The following is a 16,942-nucleotide window of genomic DNA, read 5'->3' as shown; positions in this document are numbered from 1 at the left end:
GGCGGTATGCCACTGAGTAGAGCTGGAGTTTCTTTAACCGGGCAGCATATGGCATCTGTTTGAGCCCTTTGATCCTCTTGGTGAGGTACTTTTGGGGTCTTTCCAGTTGCTGCAGGTGTCTAGTAAGGTACATCCCAAAAGGGGCGTTATACTCAATTATGGGCCTGATGAGGGATGAGTAAAGAGGCACGATTACCTCCCCTGATCTAGATGTGAATCCCTTCATGATTAGATGGGCTATATAAAATGTTTTTCTAACTACTTTGGCCACGTGGTTGTCAAATGAGAGATTGCTATCAACTTGGGTCCCCAGGTCCCTAATTACTTCTTCTGTACTTAATGGATTACCACCTATGTGGTAATTTGTGGGCACTTTGTTTTTGCCAAAGGGGATGACCATACACTTTTTGGCATTTAGCTTGAGGCCATGGCTCTGGCACCAGTTGTCTGATTCTGAGGCCCTCTTGGAGGATGCTTGGGTCGGCTGGAGAGTCTATTATGGCGCCCAGTTTGCAGTCATCTGCGAACTTGGTCAGCCACAGTCCTTCCGTGTTGGCCTGTACTTCCGAGAAATATATGCCGAACAAGAGAGGTCCCAGGACTGAGCCTTGTGGGACACCACTTGTAACTGGTTTGGAGTCTGACATGGCTCCAGCAATTCTAACCATGTGGGTTCTGTCCTTGAGCCAGTTTGCAATCCATCTTGATGTTCTTCGTGTTTCACTGTTGCAGTCATAACTGTAGGGTGTTCCTGCCGGCAGGCAGCCCAAGGTCTGCCAGAATTCCAAAGTCTGGGTCCGGCGTCGGCTGTACCAGCAAGTACCCTGACGTCAGAACGTAGTGGTATAAACTGACAGCCGACGCCATCTTCTCCAGTCTTTCTTGCCGTGCGGTGGAAAGCAGCTCGCAAGTTGTTGGTTGGCGGATTCTGGACAACGTGTTTTGCTTGTCGTCGGTCCGAAGACTTTTTTCTTCTCTTCTCAAGCTAAATACCCCGTTGGGGAAACTTTTTTTCTTGTTCCTCCGATGTCAGAAAAAGTTAATAATTGTATATCGTGTGGAAAACAAATACCTCATAAAGATTTCCACTCTTACTGTCTTCGTTGCTTGGGCCCTGACCACGACGTTTCTTGCTGTCAGTTTTGTGCCAGGTTTAATTCTCGTACGATTAAGCGTAGGTACGATTGGGCCTTGCATTATTTCGGTAGATGGTTCAATTATAGGATGTCGTTGGATACTTTACCGACAACCGGAATTCACAAAAAACGCAAGGACAAGGATAGGCCTCCGAGGTCCAAACAGGATACTTTGCAGCCGGAGCCAGCTTCGGGTTCGGCTGTCGTCAGTGAGGCGGTTTTGCAGCCCCTGTCGTGAGCCACTTCGGAACCGATGGCAGACACGGACTCCCATGGGGAGCCAACTAGGCCCAGTATTTTATCTGCTGCAGGACCTTCCGACGTCGCTCCTTCAGATGGGTCCGGAACCGCTGTGCAGGTACCGGCTTCTGAAGGGGATGTCCTTCAAGAATGCAACTGCAGTCATAACATGTGGGTTGTCCTGCCTCAGGCAGCCCTCGGTCGGCTGGATTCCAAAGTCTGGGTCCGACGTTGGCTGATGTCGCATTTCTCTCCGTCAGAGCGGCTGGAGTATATAAGCATCAGCCGACGCCATTTTCTTCAGTCTTTCTTGCCGCGCGGTGCCCGAAGCAGAAGCGGTTCGCAAGTGCCGGTCGGTCAGCTCCTGTATTCTACGATACCGAAGTCATCAAAAAAGCTAACTACCCTGTTGGGGACCTTTCTTGCCTCAGCCGATGTCAGAAATTACTGAAAAAGTTATTTCTACAAAGACAAAGGCAAAGTCAAAGACTCCTGTTAAGCCAAGGGTTTCTTCTCAAGCTTCTTCGGATTCAGCTCCCAAGACCCAGAAGCAATTATTAAGGATGGCTGAAGATTTGCTTACTATGATTAGGGGTTCTCACCCTCCTCCTGAAAAAAGGCCTAGACAGGATATTCCTTATGATTCCTCTGATCAGGCTTCTGTGTCTTCAGTCTCTTCCTCGGACCAGGATTATTCTTTTCCTCCTTATGAGGATTCTGATGCAGAGGACTCTATTCCCTCTGCTTCTCCCCCTGAAGATTTTTCTTTTGGGGAAACCTTGCATGAGATGAAAGAGCATTTTCATTGGGAAGGTCAGGATTATTCCGCTTCCAAGAAGAGACTTAGGGAATTTCTCCTTCTCCCACAACACAGACCTTTGGCTATTCCTCCTGTTCTTGATATTGTGGATGATGCTTTCTCTGAAGCTAACCTGAATCCTGATTCCTTTCCGCCTGCTCCTTCTAAGCCGGATAGATTTTACAGAGTTCCTGATTCCCATCATTTTTTGTTCAGGAACCCTTCTGCAGATCCTGAAACTATTTCTCGGGTTTCCAAGGCTGCTAAGGCCGCTTCATCTAAAAATCCTATTCCCTCTGAAAAGGATTCTCGTGCCTTGGACAGATGGGGCAAAAAGGTGTATACTTCTGCTACTCTTTCTATTAGAGCTTTAAATTGCCAGTTTCATATGTTCAAGTATCAGCAATTTCTTTTGTCTGTTTTAAAACAAAAACTTTCTACCTTTCCTGCATGTGCAGAGGATAAGGAATTACAGGATGTATTGCATGCAACTGAACAAGTTAGCAAACATAGTTTACATTGTGGTTTTGATGCCTTGGAGGCTTCTTGTAGGGCCGCAGCCTCGGGTACTGTTATCAGGAGACATGCTTGGCTTCGAGAGCAGAATTTACCTGAGCAAGTTAAGGCTAAATTGTTAGATGCCCCTGTTCAGCATGATGTTTTGTTTAGATCTAAAGCTGAGGAGGTTATTAAAAAGATGGAGGATAAAGCGAAATCTATGCAGACTGTTAAAGAATTCTTACAAGTTCAGCCCCCTAGATTTTCTAGAAATTGGCCCTCCAAAAATTGGTCCTTTCCCACGTCTGACAGGCCTCAAAGGGGAAGATATAGACCTCCAGAGGTCGGGCTCAGGCCTCTTACAGGTCCAGACAGTGGACTGCTTCATCCCCTAGAAGGGGAGAAGACAGATCTCAATCACAAAGGAAGCAGACCCAATGACTCTCTCTGCTGGGCTACAGGTCCTCCTTGCCTGGAAGCCCCTCTCGGAGGAAAACTTTCTCTTTTCTACCAAAATTGGACTCGTATTACCCAAGAAAAATGGGTTTTAGACGTGATTTTAAGAGGTTACAAATTCCACTTTCATACTCTGCCAAGGTCTATCGGTTGGCCAGATCTGCCAAAACATCAATGGTCAGAGGCCTTAAATCAAGTGGACGCTTTATTGGCCAATGGAGCCATAGAGCCTGTTCCACTTTCAGAGATGGGAAAAGGTTTTTTACTCAAGTCTATTTCTGGTCCCAAGAAAACAAAACTCATGGAGACCTATTCTGGACCTTTCAGTATTAAACACCTTTCTGGAAATTCCAAAATTCAAGATGCTTACTCTACAACAACTTCTTCCAGTGCTCTCCCAGGATGCTTGGATGGTGACATTGGACTTAAAGGAAGCCTACTTACACATTCCCATCAGGTAGGAACGCAGAAAATACCTCAGATTCAAGGCAGGTTCGAGGCACTTTAAATTCTCTGTACTGCCCTTTGGCTTATCTACTGCGCCCAGAGTCTTTACCAAGTGCCTGGCTCCAGTAGTAGCTTATTGCAGACTCCAAGGGATTCAAATTTACCCCTATCTGGACGACTGCCTTATTCAGGCGGACAGCAAAGACCTTCTACTTCAGCATCTGCATTTTGTTCAACGTCTTCTCCTTCTACTGGGGTTTTCAGTGAACACAAAAAAGTCACATTTGATCCCCTCTCAGCAAATGATCTTTTTGGGAGCTCTTCTAAATACAACCTTGCAAAGGGCCTTCCTCACTCCAGAAAAACAATTACAGCTGGTCTCAATTTTCAAAACCTTGGCTACTTTAACTCAGCTCACTGCAAGGAAATTCCTGCAGGCATTGGGCTACATGGCTTCTTGCATCCTGTTGATGCCAAATGCAAGGCTTCATATGAGAAAACTTCAGTGGTACCTAAAGAGTGTATGGTCACAGCATTACCACAGTCTGGACACAATGATTCCACTGATTCCCTGCCTCCAAAAAGAGTTCCTTTGGTGGTCCAGGGCTTGTGCTTTAAACGAAGGGAATCCCTTTCTTCTGCCTCAACCTTCTCAGATCATAACCACGGACGCTTCGGATTATGCTTGGGGAGCTCATTTTCTAGATATTTGCCAGCAGGGCTCTTGGACAAAGAAGCATCTTCTTTGGCACATCAACTTGAAGGAAATGTTGGCAGTCCAAAATGCTCTTCTAGCCTTCCAGAATCTTTTGAATCCAGGGCCTCTTCTGATTCGTACAGACAATACCACAGTCATGTGGAACATCAGCAAGCAAGGGGGCTCTCACTCTTACCCCCCTTTGCAGACTATTTATGAATTTATGGGACACGGCTCTAAATCTGAACCTGCATCTTCAAGCTCAATTCATTCCAGGAAAACAGAATCTCTTAGCAGACAGCCTAAGCAGAAACCTTTTGGATCCTCACTAATGGATGCTGGACCCCAGCTTATTCGGCAAGATTACTGCAGTTTGGGGTTGTCCTTAGATCTGTTTGCATCCCATCTCAATCATCAGTTGCCTCTCTTTTGCACCAGGTCCTTCCACAAAACAGCTTGGAAAGTGGATACCCTGTCATTCAGCTGGAGGAATCTTTCGGGATATGCCTTCCCTCCTCTTCCTCTTCTGCCTCGGGTGTTAGTGAAAATAAAACAGGACAAACCCAAGGTTATCATTCTGATAGCTCCAAATTGGCCTCGGCAGTTTTGGTATCCAACTTTAAAACACCTATTCTTGGAACCTCCTTGGATTCTACCTCTGATCCCTTCTCTTCTGTCCCAGCATCAGGGTCAGATGCTACACTCTCAAATCAAGACTCTATGCCTGGCAGCTTGGCTCTACAAGGGCCTTTGATTCCTTCTGCTCTCCCCAAACAAGTTTTGGATGTTCTTTTAGAAGCTAGGTGGCCTAGCACTAGGAAATCTTATGCTTCTAAATGGAAAAGATTTTGTATTTGGATGCAGGACCGAGGTTCTAACCCTCTTTTGCCTGATATTTCCTCCATTTTACTTTACCTCTCAGACCTTTTGCTTAAAGGCCTCTCCTTTTCATCCATCAAAATTCATGCTTCTGCTATCTCGGCTCATTTCAACACTGATCCTCCCCATCTTTTCTCGCCAGCTGGTGAGACAATTTTTGAGAGGGGCTAAGAATTTAAGACCTCCCAGAACTCCTCCTGTTCCTGCTTGGGATCTTAATTATGTCTTGGAGAAACTTACTTTGCCTCCTTTTGAGCCTGCTGCGGCTTCGGATATCAAGTTCTTATCCTGGAAGACAGCTATTTTATTAGCATTGACTTCTGCCAGAAGGGTTTCAGAGTTGCAAGCTCTCATGGCTGTGGAACCATATATTATCTTCCACCAAGACAGAGTTTCCTTGAGGACCAATCCTACATTTATGCCTAAGGTGATTTCGAAAGTGGCTCTGAATCAGACTATTCACCTTCCTACCTTCTTTCCAAATCCTCAAAATAAAGGGGAAAGGATCTTACATTCATTGGACGTACACAGACAACTACGATTTTACCTGGACAAAACTAAAGATTTCAGAAAATCTGATCAATTGCTTATCTCTTATGCCTCCAGTTCTCTAGGTCAGGCTATTTCAAAACAATTTCCAAATGGATTGCTCATGGAATAAGGTTTTGTTACTCTCACTATGGGAAACAGATTCCAGGTACTGTTAGAAGTCATTCTACTAGAGCAGCTGCCACTTCAGCAGCTTTTCTCAGAGGAGTTCCTACCAAGGACATTTTGGAAGCTGCCACTTGGAGTTCAGTGCATACTTTTTCTAAGCACTATAATCTCCCTCTGTATTCTAAGTCTAGGGCAGGCTTTGCCTCTGCTGTTTTAGTTGCCCCTTCTTCTGCATAACCTCCTCCCTCATTCACAGCTTTGGGATTCTACCCTACAGTTATGACTGCAACAGTGAAACACGAAGAACATAGTACAGTTGTGTACACCTACCATAAATGTAGATGTTCGAGTGTCTTCACTGTTACAGTCGGTGTTTCCCTCCCACCAATGCCCTCTTATTCTTGTTTGTTCTCTCTTCCACTTCTTTTGTGGTGTATTTGTGTTTCCTTTTGGACACCTATTGGTTTTTTTGGGGGCTTCTGACATCTGGGGCAAGAAAGGCTGGAGAAGATGGTGTCGGCTGTCAGCTTTATACCTCTACGTTCTGATGTCAGGGTACTTGCTGGTACAGCCGACGCCGGACCCAGACTTTGGAATTCTGGCTGACCTCGGGCTGCCTGCCGACAGGAACACCCTACAGTTATGACTGCAACAGTGAAGACACTCTAACATCTACATTTATGGTAGGTGTACACAACTGTACTTTCTTTCATTTCTTGTAGCTATAAACCCTCTATTCACCTTTTCCCTCTGAATTATTGTTCAGGTTTTTGTCCTTTTATAGGTTCATAGGTAAGTACTAGGCTATCTGCCTAAGGGCCTAAGTAAGCCTAGCCAACAAGTTTCCCTGGCTTATGCCACCCAAGAAAGTTATTTTCCTGTGCCACTGTCGAGCAGAGCCACCAAAGTGATTCCAGGGGTATATTTTCCTATGTCCCATCCACTCAAAGATTTTTCTTAAAGTGCTAATGAGGAACTTTGCTTGACATAGATGGGTGGCTTGTTCCAGAGTATGGGAAGTCTCTGGAACATGAATCTGTCTCTCCAGCATGTCCTGTTTATTGTGGTAACAAGGTTTAGGTCCCTAGAGCGTGTAGCTCAGAGGGATTGGGATTTCTTTAGGTGTAGCATGTCCAACAGCTCTGGGTTTGACATAGCTTTATATGTTAGGCAGAAATCACCTCGCAGTAGGCGATATGCTATGGAGTAAAGCTGGAGTTTGTTTAGATGGTCAGCGTAGGGCATTTGTTCGAGGCCAGCAATCCTCCCCGTGAGGTACCCCTGCGGCCCCTCCAGCTGTTGCAAACATCTTGTGGGGCACATTCCAAAAGGGGCGCCGTACCCCACAATGGGTCTATAGTGAGTGTCAAGTAAAGGGGAACAACGACCTCCTTTATTCCTGGATAAGAACCCCCCGGTGACGGTGTGCCACGCAGAAGGACCCCCGACCACTGTGGCAATGCGACCACCAAAGGGGAGACCACTGTCCACCTGGGTCCCAAGGCCCCATCACATATTCGGTTGGCAGTTTATTTCCTGCTTGACATGTATTAATGACTGCCTGTATATCTTTATCCGTTGCATGAAGTTCCTGTATTTTCACCATTAATATTGCTTTTAGCATAGTCTTTGACCACATTGACGTTCAGCTGATACTCCTATTTCATTAGATGCAATGTCATTTTACCTTTAATTCATCTGTCACCTTTTATTGTGTTCCACCAATCCCTTACACCTCTGTTTCAAAACAGTCATCATGATGTACCTTTTTCAGCCCTGCTTTTTAAGTGTGGGTGTCTTTTTTTTTTTGAACTGTGTGGAATCTATTTGATTGATCAAGCGCAATTCTTGTGTTCAGTTTGGTGGAGAAATTGTGTGAAAACTACTTGCTGTGACTGGAGTTTTTTTCGTTTCTCATCTTTTGTATGGTATTGGAGTAGGTATACAAGTTTGCTTGGTGCAGGGAGCTTGTGCCCCTGTTTTTTATCTTGGAGGAGGTGTAACAAAGTAGTTTCTGCAGAATTCTTTTTTAGGTGTATTGAATTTGTTGGAATTGTTTCATTTGACATGCTTCCAGTTGTTGGCCGTCGTTACCATGCCATTCTGCTTCAAACATGTCTGACATCATGGTGCAAAGGGGGATGGAAGGGTAGTTTTTATTGTGACTTGGGGTGGTAGTGGGTGCTCATGGAGACCACTTTTGCTTGAGGGGAGGTGGAGAGGCTGCTTGCTGGCGATGTCCTTTTTGGAATTGAGAGAGGCGCAGTGTAGGCAGCCCATTGCAGCTCTCCCTGTGGGCTTGGCAAGGCAGGCATTTGCAATCAAAACCTCCCCTTTTGGCTGTCTAAATGACAGTCCTCCTGTTGACCCTTGCCCTCCTAATTGGAAACTAATAGGCTGATTGTCCTGAAGGGGGCTGAAGGTTGACAGGCACCAGGGACAGAGTGGTTTAGAAAATGCATCATTCCCCAGCTCTCACAGACAGTTAAGTACCTTGTCCTCTCTTTTCTTGCCTATCTGTCTTAAGGGATTTGGTAGCATTCGAGAATGTATAGCTCCCTTGTCTTACATTGTACTTAAATTTGCTACCTCTCAAAGTCATGTTGTCACATTTTTTGCAAAGCACTACCCACACTTGACAGTTTTTCTCATGTCACTTCTACCTTGCTATACTGTAATATTTCCAAACAGAAAAAATGCAGTTGTAGGCACTGTTCTCCAGTAACAATAAAGGTTTTCCTCTTAATAAAACATGGAAACTCAATTTCAATAAATTCAAGGTCCAAGTCCAACAGGCCACTAGGTAAAACGTTTCAAGACACCAATTTATTTGACAAAAAAAAAAAAACAGATTAAGCGCTTTCATCTCCCATGTGGAGACTTCATCAGAATCTGTTACACATACAAATCTTCAGTTTAAATACATCTAAGTAAAACACACTTAATTAATCTTGACTTCTGATAGGCTGGCCATTAATTGACACTAACATTGAGGTAATGCTGAACCAAACCTTTGGTAATTTACACTTGAATGTTAATACAAAGTTGTAGAGGTTCATAGGACTTCATGATCTTAACATTTCATAATTTTGTTTCCAACTTATATAAATGTTGTAAAAATTAAATACAAGTAAAATCATCAAAGAAATTGTGACAGGAAATACTCATTTTTTATTAATACATTAGTTTGGTGTATAAATACCAATAAATATATAAAAATATAAAAAATATATATAAAATGTATGTAAAATATATATATATAGTATAAAAATATTGTATGTTAAAACCACATTTATTCTTGTACCTTAAATAGTGTTAACAACTTTATTTTAAGCTACACCCTTAATAAAAATAAAATATATTACATGTACATGCTCCATAAGGACAGAATCTGAATATTTTATTTATTTATTTGTTTACATAAGTTACAACAGTTAACCATCTATCGATGTCTCTTTGGGTCATCAGCGAGAATCTTAAGGGCTGGGTTGATGGATATGTGGTCATTCAATCCATAATTTCCACATGCGTCCAACCTTAACTGCCAAACCATCTCCCTAAATTCCAGTTTGGTTTCCCAATCCCCCCCTCTCTTGCTTCACCACCTCTTCCAATATCCAAAATTTAAAATCTGCATCTCTACATATCCGGGTATGTCTAAATAAGGCGTTGTTGTCGTTCATTTTGATAATATCTCTATTGTGTTCATATATACGTGCCCTTAAATTACGTTCAGTTTTCCTATGTAGTATTTCAGACATTTCTTACAGTAACACAAATATACCACCCCTTTTGTGTAACAACTGTAGTATTTACTACCTATCAATTTCAAATTTATATTTGGTAGTTCCAATTCTTTAGTATCTGCCATAAAAACACATTGTGCGCCTACCACATCTAAAAGTACCATATTTACTACTTGCTCCACTTGGAATGTTTTTCTTTTCTCAAGTATATTTTTCAAATTTCTGTTCTTCCTAAAAGCATATCTAAGTGGTAATTGGAAAACATCTGTCTTATTAGACATTTTACTAAACATTCCCCATGCATCGTTGATGCATTTTTAATCCATCTGACACCATTAAAGTGTGTCAAAACCAAAAAAGGAAGTTTCTCTTCCTCATCTTTTCTGGTGCTAAACGTATTTTCTATCCCAATAGTACCTATGTTTGTTAGTAGGGGTTTGTATAATGTATCCAATCTATCTGTTACAACTTTTTTGTTTGATTCAATCATGTGGTCAGGATATCCCCTTTCCTTGAACATATTGTGTAGTATTTCCATTTCTTCCATCAGTTCTGTTTTGTCAGAAGTCATTCTAGCTACTCTAATCATTAGTCCTTTTATTATATTCATCTTTGAGTGGTAGGGATGGTCACTCTTAAAATGTAAAAAAGAATTAGAGTAACATTCCTTCCGAAAAATTCTAGATTTGAATTTTTTATTTATTCTATCTTTTGTCAATTTAACATCCAAATAATGTATTTCTTCTGAGTCTGAATCGTAAGTAAACTCGAGAAATTCCGTACTCTGATTGATGTGTGTAATAAATTTATTAATTTCATCTTCGGGTCCGTCCCACAAAATAAATATATCGTCCAAGAATCTATAATAGCCTACAATATGTTTGTAAAAAGTAGAACTGAAGACAAAATGTTTTTCCCAGAATAACATTATAATGTTTGCGTAAATGGGGGCACAGGCAGATCCCATGGCAACCCCATCTGTTTGGTGGTATAAATCTCCTTGAAAATAAATGTAGTTATACTTCAAAACAAGTTCCATATTTCCATAACTAGCTTAAAATCATCAGCTGTAAGAATTTTCATCTCCACTATCATATTTTCAAACCAGAAACAGCGCCTACACCTGCATTTATACTGTAGTATTTGTTCTCTAGCTCTAACTTCAGTGCACTTCCAGTTTAACTTGCCTGTTTTTACTGTACTGTTTGGCAAACACCTTTCACTTTTAACTTGCACATCTATGTATTTTTTTTCTTTTTATGCTCTTTCACTAATCAAACAGAGATTTTCTTCATTCTTTGCATTTCTGCTTGTTCTGTTTTGCTCCCTCTCTGCTGTGTAATGCAGTATTTTCCTCACTGTATGATGTGTAGTATTTGTAAGCTATTTTTAGATTGAAACTTTGACCTGAGGGTGAAGAGTGGTGGTGGCATTACTAAGCATACCGGAGACTTGTGCCCAATGTTTTTTAACCCATGCTTTTTAGCAAAACTGTTCATGTAAATCTGAGTATAAAAAGTGTGCTTTTGATTTTCCTTCAGCTGTCCTGCATTAGTGTTAACATTCTAGTACGTTAATTGCCTAATTGTTTGGCTAAGAGTTGAGAGTAAACTGTAATGTATGAAGGACTGGAAAGTAAGTTAATGTCCAGCCTATCAAAGTAACAGGCAAAAAGTAACCCTTAAAATTTGGCAGTTGGCAGATTTCTTTACAGTCCTTTATACGTTTGCAATTAAATTACCTCTTGGCCAAGCAGTGATGTCAGTACATACTGCCAGCAGGGGAGATGGTTTATTTAAATTTGTGTTTGTTGGGACTTTTAAAAGTGCTTCTTATTTGGTTAAGAAAGAGCTTTTAACTTTTTAAATGTTCTTTATTAGTGTTTAAAAAAAAAAAAAAAATTTAATGAGTTCCTCCTACAAGGGAGCATCTGTTGAAAAACCTTTGTGCTGAATGTTAGATTTTTGCTCAAGTTCTTTCTGCCACCTTCCAAACTGGGATTATTCCTGTTTATGGTGGTTCTCTGCTTCTCGCTGATGAGCAAAAAGGGTAGCACTATATTGGAGTAGCCTGTTAGGTGCATGTTTGTATGAACATGCACGTGATCGGTTTGTGATTTTTTTGGAAACGTTTGAAAGCTTATTTTGCTTTATAGGGTATTGGGATCGTCATACAGTCTCATGCTCATTGAGATAAGTTTTCTAAGTGAGAGGCATAGCTCGGGAGCTTATTTGAAGATTAGATGCATAAAGCCAATATGATTATATAGCTGTTAAAATGTGGTAATGTGATGTACATGCAACTCAAACATACTAGTTTACAGTAATGTACCAAGAATGTTAATCTGCTTTTACTTATGGAATTCTTGTCCAAAAGCTATATTTTTGCAGAAATTTGTTTTGTAACAATAGTTGAAGTACTGAATGGAGATTTTTTATTCGTAGTGGGATGTGTTGTTACCTATTCGCCTTTTGAGTGACAGTGTATGGCTATCAGTGTGTGTAATTTTTTTCCCATATTCACAAAGCTATGTTGCTGGAGCCACTTTTGGGAAAGAAATGTTCTTAGATGCAAGCCTGAGTGACTGCACATTATTTATGCTGCCATCAGTGGGTATTCATTGTGAATAGTCCAAATTAGGTTCATACTGGAATGGAGTTTTTTTTTTTTTTTTTTTTTTCAAGTACTTTACATTTTTGTATGCCCAAACAAAAGAAACTGGATAAGGAAATTGAAACAGTTTTTTAGTAGTTTTTAGTTTGTATACTTTTGTTAGAGTCTTGTTTTTCCATCTTGGTTAAAAAGACAATTCTTCTCTCTTTGCAGTTTGCTGAGCACATTTTTTTGCCTGACTAGCGCAGATATCTGGAACGCAAGCTCCTAAAATGCCAGATCGAGATAACTATGCAGTTAGCGGCAACAGCAGCGATGAAGTAGCGCCTGGCACAGATGATATCTGCAGAGATTTCCTGCGCAATGTTTGCAGGCGCGGCAAGCGTTGCAGATTCCGCCATCCTGATACTAGTGAGGTGTCAGATATGGGTGTAAAGAAAAATGAGTTATTCTTTTGTCATGATTTCCAGAATAAAGAATGCACCCGACCAAACTGTAAGTTCATTCATGCCACTAAAGAGGAGGAAGAATATTGCCGACAGACAGGGGGGCTTCCACCAACTCTTCGTTCAGTAGCAGCTACTGGACTGGGCCGGTCAACTGCTGACCTTGGGAAAGGTGAAGTGCCACTGTGTCGAGATTATCTGAAGGAGGATTGTCAACGTGGTGCTAAATGCAAGTTCCGACACTTAAAAAGGGATTATGAGTATGAACCTAGGGCCATAGATAGACTGCCTCGGGATCAAGCACTTTCCACCATAAATTCTGTACGGCGTTATGAAAGGTATATGGTTAATGATTCCCATTATGATGAGGACCGTTTTGATGAGCACGACTTAGTTTTGAAGAGGAGGAGGATTGAAGATGCTCGTTACGACACGTATGACTACAGCATCTCCACAACTCGTACAGTGGATTACTGCATTCTGGAGCAAGAGAACATTATGTTACGTAGACGTGTAGAGGAACTTAAAAAACAAGTTTCAAATCTGTTGGCTACAAATGATTTTCTCTTAGAGCAGAATGCCCAGTTTCGCACTCAGGCCAAAATATTTTCTCTCACTTCTACTCCTGCTGCTACTGAGCAGTCATTGGCATCCACTGTTGGCACTGTGACTAATTATAATCATGGTATTGCGCAGAATTATAATCATGGTATTGCGCAGACCCACACAACCTTAAGCAGCCAGGCATTACAGCCACGGCAGGTTAACCAGCAGGACTTGGTGGCTGCAGCTGGTGCTGCAGCATCAACCAATGCAGCACTTCCTGCTGCAGCTCATCTGACCCCTGATATTACACCTCTGTCTGCTGCATTAGCCCAGACCATTGCACAAAGAATGGCTCCTCCTGTGTCCATGGCACAAGTTGCTGTATCTGTAGCCTCTGTAGCTGTTTCAATGGCACAGGCCATTCCTGGAATGACTATGACCCATGCTTCTAGCCCTATGGTGACATATCCAATTGCATCTCAGAGCATGAGGATTACACCAATGTAACTGTTTCAGTAGCACAGCCATTTCCTTGAAGTAACTGAAAGTCATGCTTGTATCCCTATTGTGTCTTACTTAATTTCGTTATAGAGCATGATGGAAAGAACATCATGGTAGCTGTCTTGTGGTGCCGCCCAATTCTTGAAATAAAACCATACCCGTTCCCTTGTGGTATCCTGCCTAGTTGTATCACAGAGTGTAAGGCTAACACCAGTGTCATAAATATTTTGTGTTTAATCCCAGAAGTAGCATTTTGCCAGTAGGTCTGTGTTTTGGTACTTTTTTAATCCTTTTTCTCCTCCAGAATGGGCTGGTTTCTTTTGTTTGCCACTTGCAAAGCTGACCTTTTCTTGATTTTTATATAGTTTTTTTTTTTTTTTTTTTTTTTTTTTTTTTTTTGCTGTAATTGTCTGTCATTAGCATAGCATTGACTTTTATTGGTAGCCTTAAATATTGTAATGTGGGCAAATGTGAAGAAATCATTTGCTTTGGTCTTATTTTTGCTGTTACATTGGTCTGCCAATGGGTTTGCCTGGTATTCCTTTCATTACTGCTAGAAGTAAATACCATTTAGTAGAATCAGCTGGAGTTGCGTGTAGTGAGAATACATCGACAAAGAGCCTATGACTGTCTGCTGCCACTGTTTTGTAGTTTGTAATAGTTTCAGCTTTTTGATGTTGGGTTCTAGGACTGCAGAGTTGTTGGAAAGTTATCAACAGAAGATATTGGGAATTAATGTGGTACTATCTATTTTGAGAACGTGCATGCAACTTTGTTTCGTTAATGCATTTGACAGTATGCACTGTTTCAAAACATGCATCTGTATACTTGTCAAAATCCTTTGTCAGTACTGTCAGCTGCATGGATTAATGAAAAGCCTAGTTTGGGCAATGTTATCTGTAGAAACATAATATATTTAAAATATAATTGTAGAGTTTTTTTAAGTGAGCTAGCAGTTTTAATAATGTCATAAGGTTTTATGCAGTTTTAGGAATGTCGGAGCTTTATTGCTCACTTTCCACTTTTACTCTGATATTTTGCCTGTATGTACAGTTCAGAAAGCACCACCATCAGAGATGCATGATGCGGTAGTAATGGATTAAGAAGGTTTGCTTCGTGTGATATAGAATGTATTACTGCACACACTGTTCCTGACATTTCAGTTTTAGATGTCCTGTGCACACCTCTCAAGTGTACCTCATTACAAGGAATGTACTTCATTTGGGGTCTTAAAGTTAATATTCCTCACTGTTCTGCATTGAAAGACTCTGTCACACATTCAGTGTTAGGAATTTTTTTTAAGTGAAATCTATGGTAAATAAGAACAAATCATATTAATTCAGTAAAAGATCTTCTTTATAAGCAAAACCATTGTATTTTAACCATCCTATGGCCTTCCTAGTTGAAGTTGTTAGCCATTAGTATGCATTTCACATTTTGCCCATTTGTTCCACATTGAGGGCTAGTGTTTCTCATTTTTTGATGGAAGGTTGAGAGCTATGGTCCTGTACGTTTTTACTATAATTCTCTCTGGCATTGTGAACCCATGATAGTAGTTATGACATCACAAAAGAGAAGAATAGCACTGACACTGGGTAAAGACCAACTTGTAAATTTATTACTGTTAGGGCTGGCAATTTCATTTAAGTACTGAGGAGCAGAGATTGTCTGCATTGAGGGTTTTTCATGGTGCCAGCCACTGTTGCTGTGCAAAAAGGAGGTGGGGGTGTTGACATAAACCAGAGAAAAATAATTTGGCTTTAGCACAGACACAGGAACAGTTTTCTTCATACATCCGGGGGCAGTTCTACACTTTCTTCTTGTTCCAGTCAGTATAACAAGAGAGGTTGTTGCCAAAAATATTGTTTAAACTTTAGTACAGTTTCTTTATACACAATAACAATATTTATTCCCCAGGCAGTACACTGGTGTTGGATTTATTTGATTTTGATGTGTGTATTTCAAATGATTGTCAAGATTTTTGAAAGGTTATTGGAAGCTTGGTTCTAATTTCAAGTGTAGGTAGTTAGTAGTTCATAGATAAATTAAAAATTATATGTTGGTACTTTTGTTATCTTTAGGGCATTGCTGTGCTTTTAATGTATTGGGCAGTAACACCAAGCCTAGCTAGAGGGCTTGCTTTAATTGCCTTTTTCTTAACATCACATAATTATGAACATACCTGTGCAGCAAGAAAATGTTGTTCCTAGCTTCACAAAATTCTACACGTGGCAGTACAGCATGAAAATGGTAAAGTCTGGTCTCTCTTGCCTTGCGGCCAGACTGTCTTGTTGTGAAATCTGTACACCAGCCTGGTTATCGGAAGTAAATTGGTACCAACTCCTTTTGAACTACTAGAATTTTACAGGTAAATTGTATACTTAACCTGAACGTTTGTAATATGTTTTCAGACATTTCACCTTCTATAGTGGCATCATTTAAGTTCACACACACAACTAAGCTATGAAGACAATTTCCTGCCTTTTTTTTTTTTTTTTTTTAACTTTTCAAACTTTTCTTTTATGTACTGAACTTGCTTCCTACAGTTTTTTTTTAATGTCTGGCATCAGCGCCTGTCTTGCCTCTTTTGCGTAATTTACATTTGCAGTTGCACTGTGATCTCTCCTCTTAACCTGAGCTGATGTCTGAGAGAAGACCAACCTGAGTCACTGTAGCAGTTAGGTTCATAGGTAGTTACTAAACCTGCAGTCCAGGAGACCTTTAAGGAGCCTAGCCCAAATCCCCAGTTGCCCTAAGACACTGTCTGAATAAGTGACTTGAAGTTCACACAGTAAGCATATGAAGGTTAAAGGATTCAAACCTTGTATTTTTGGCTAAAGAAGCATCTCTTCAGCAAGTGAGAGCTTTAGTTCTCTGCACTAATTGCCAGTCAGTTGCGATGGGGAATAATTTGTGTAGTTCCAGGGGTTGAGCCAAGAGAACCACAGTGGTCCAATACTGCCTATTTCATAAAGTTTTGAAGGCAAGACATTTTGTGATTTTTATGTGAGAAAGCCAGTGATGCTTGTTTGTGGACGTCATATCCACTTGCTGTAAGTGTCTTAAGCATTGCTGTAGGCATTGGATTCATGGAGCTATTAATGGTTTTTTTTTTTAATTAGTGATTGTTTCAGTTACTCGTGTTATAATTCCATTTTGGGAGGAAGAGAGGATCTTGGTGCAGCCCCATCTCTGCGCATGTCTGCTTAAATTTACTGCTACTACAGTTTTATTTTGTATTGCATTTGCTTGACATTCAGAGAGGACAGCCTATCTGGTTC

General features: G+C 41.0%; 1 protein-coding gene across 3 annotated transcripts in view; it reads left to right on the top strand.

Annotated features, from left to right (window-relative positions):
* LOC122811674 (zinc finger CCCH domain-containing protein 10-like) overlaps nt 1-16,942 on the top strand; it is a 3,783,075-nt gene that overhangs the window by 78,980 nt on the left and 3,687,153 nt on the right. The window contains exon 2 of one of the 3 annotated variants that reach the window (XM_044083672.1): nt 12,382-15,017. The exons of the other annotated variants lie outside the window; for them this stretch is intronic. Coding sequence (XP_043939607.1) covers nt 12,441-13,667 — 1,227 coding nt within the window. The 5' untranslated portion in view covers nt 12,382-12,440 and the 3' untranslated portion in view covers nt 13,668-15,017. Of the gene's footprint in view, nt 1-12,381; nt 15,018-16,942 lie in introns of those variants that run through there. 3 annotated transcript variants of the gene reach the window in all.

The sequence above is a fragment of the Protopterus annectens genome, chromosome 9.part0, assembly GCF_019279795.1.
Source record: "Protopterus annectens isolate FY-2018-M chromosome 9.part0, PAN1.0, whole genome shotgun sequence".
Lineage (NCBI taxonomy): Eukaryota > Metazoa > Chordata > Ceratodontiformes > Protopteridae > Protopterus > Protopterus annectens.
The sequence above is the reverse complement of the archived record's forward strand: the minus strand, read 5'-3'. Positions and strand labels throughout refer to the sequence as shown.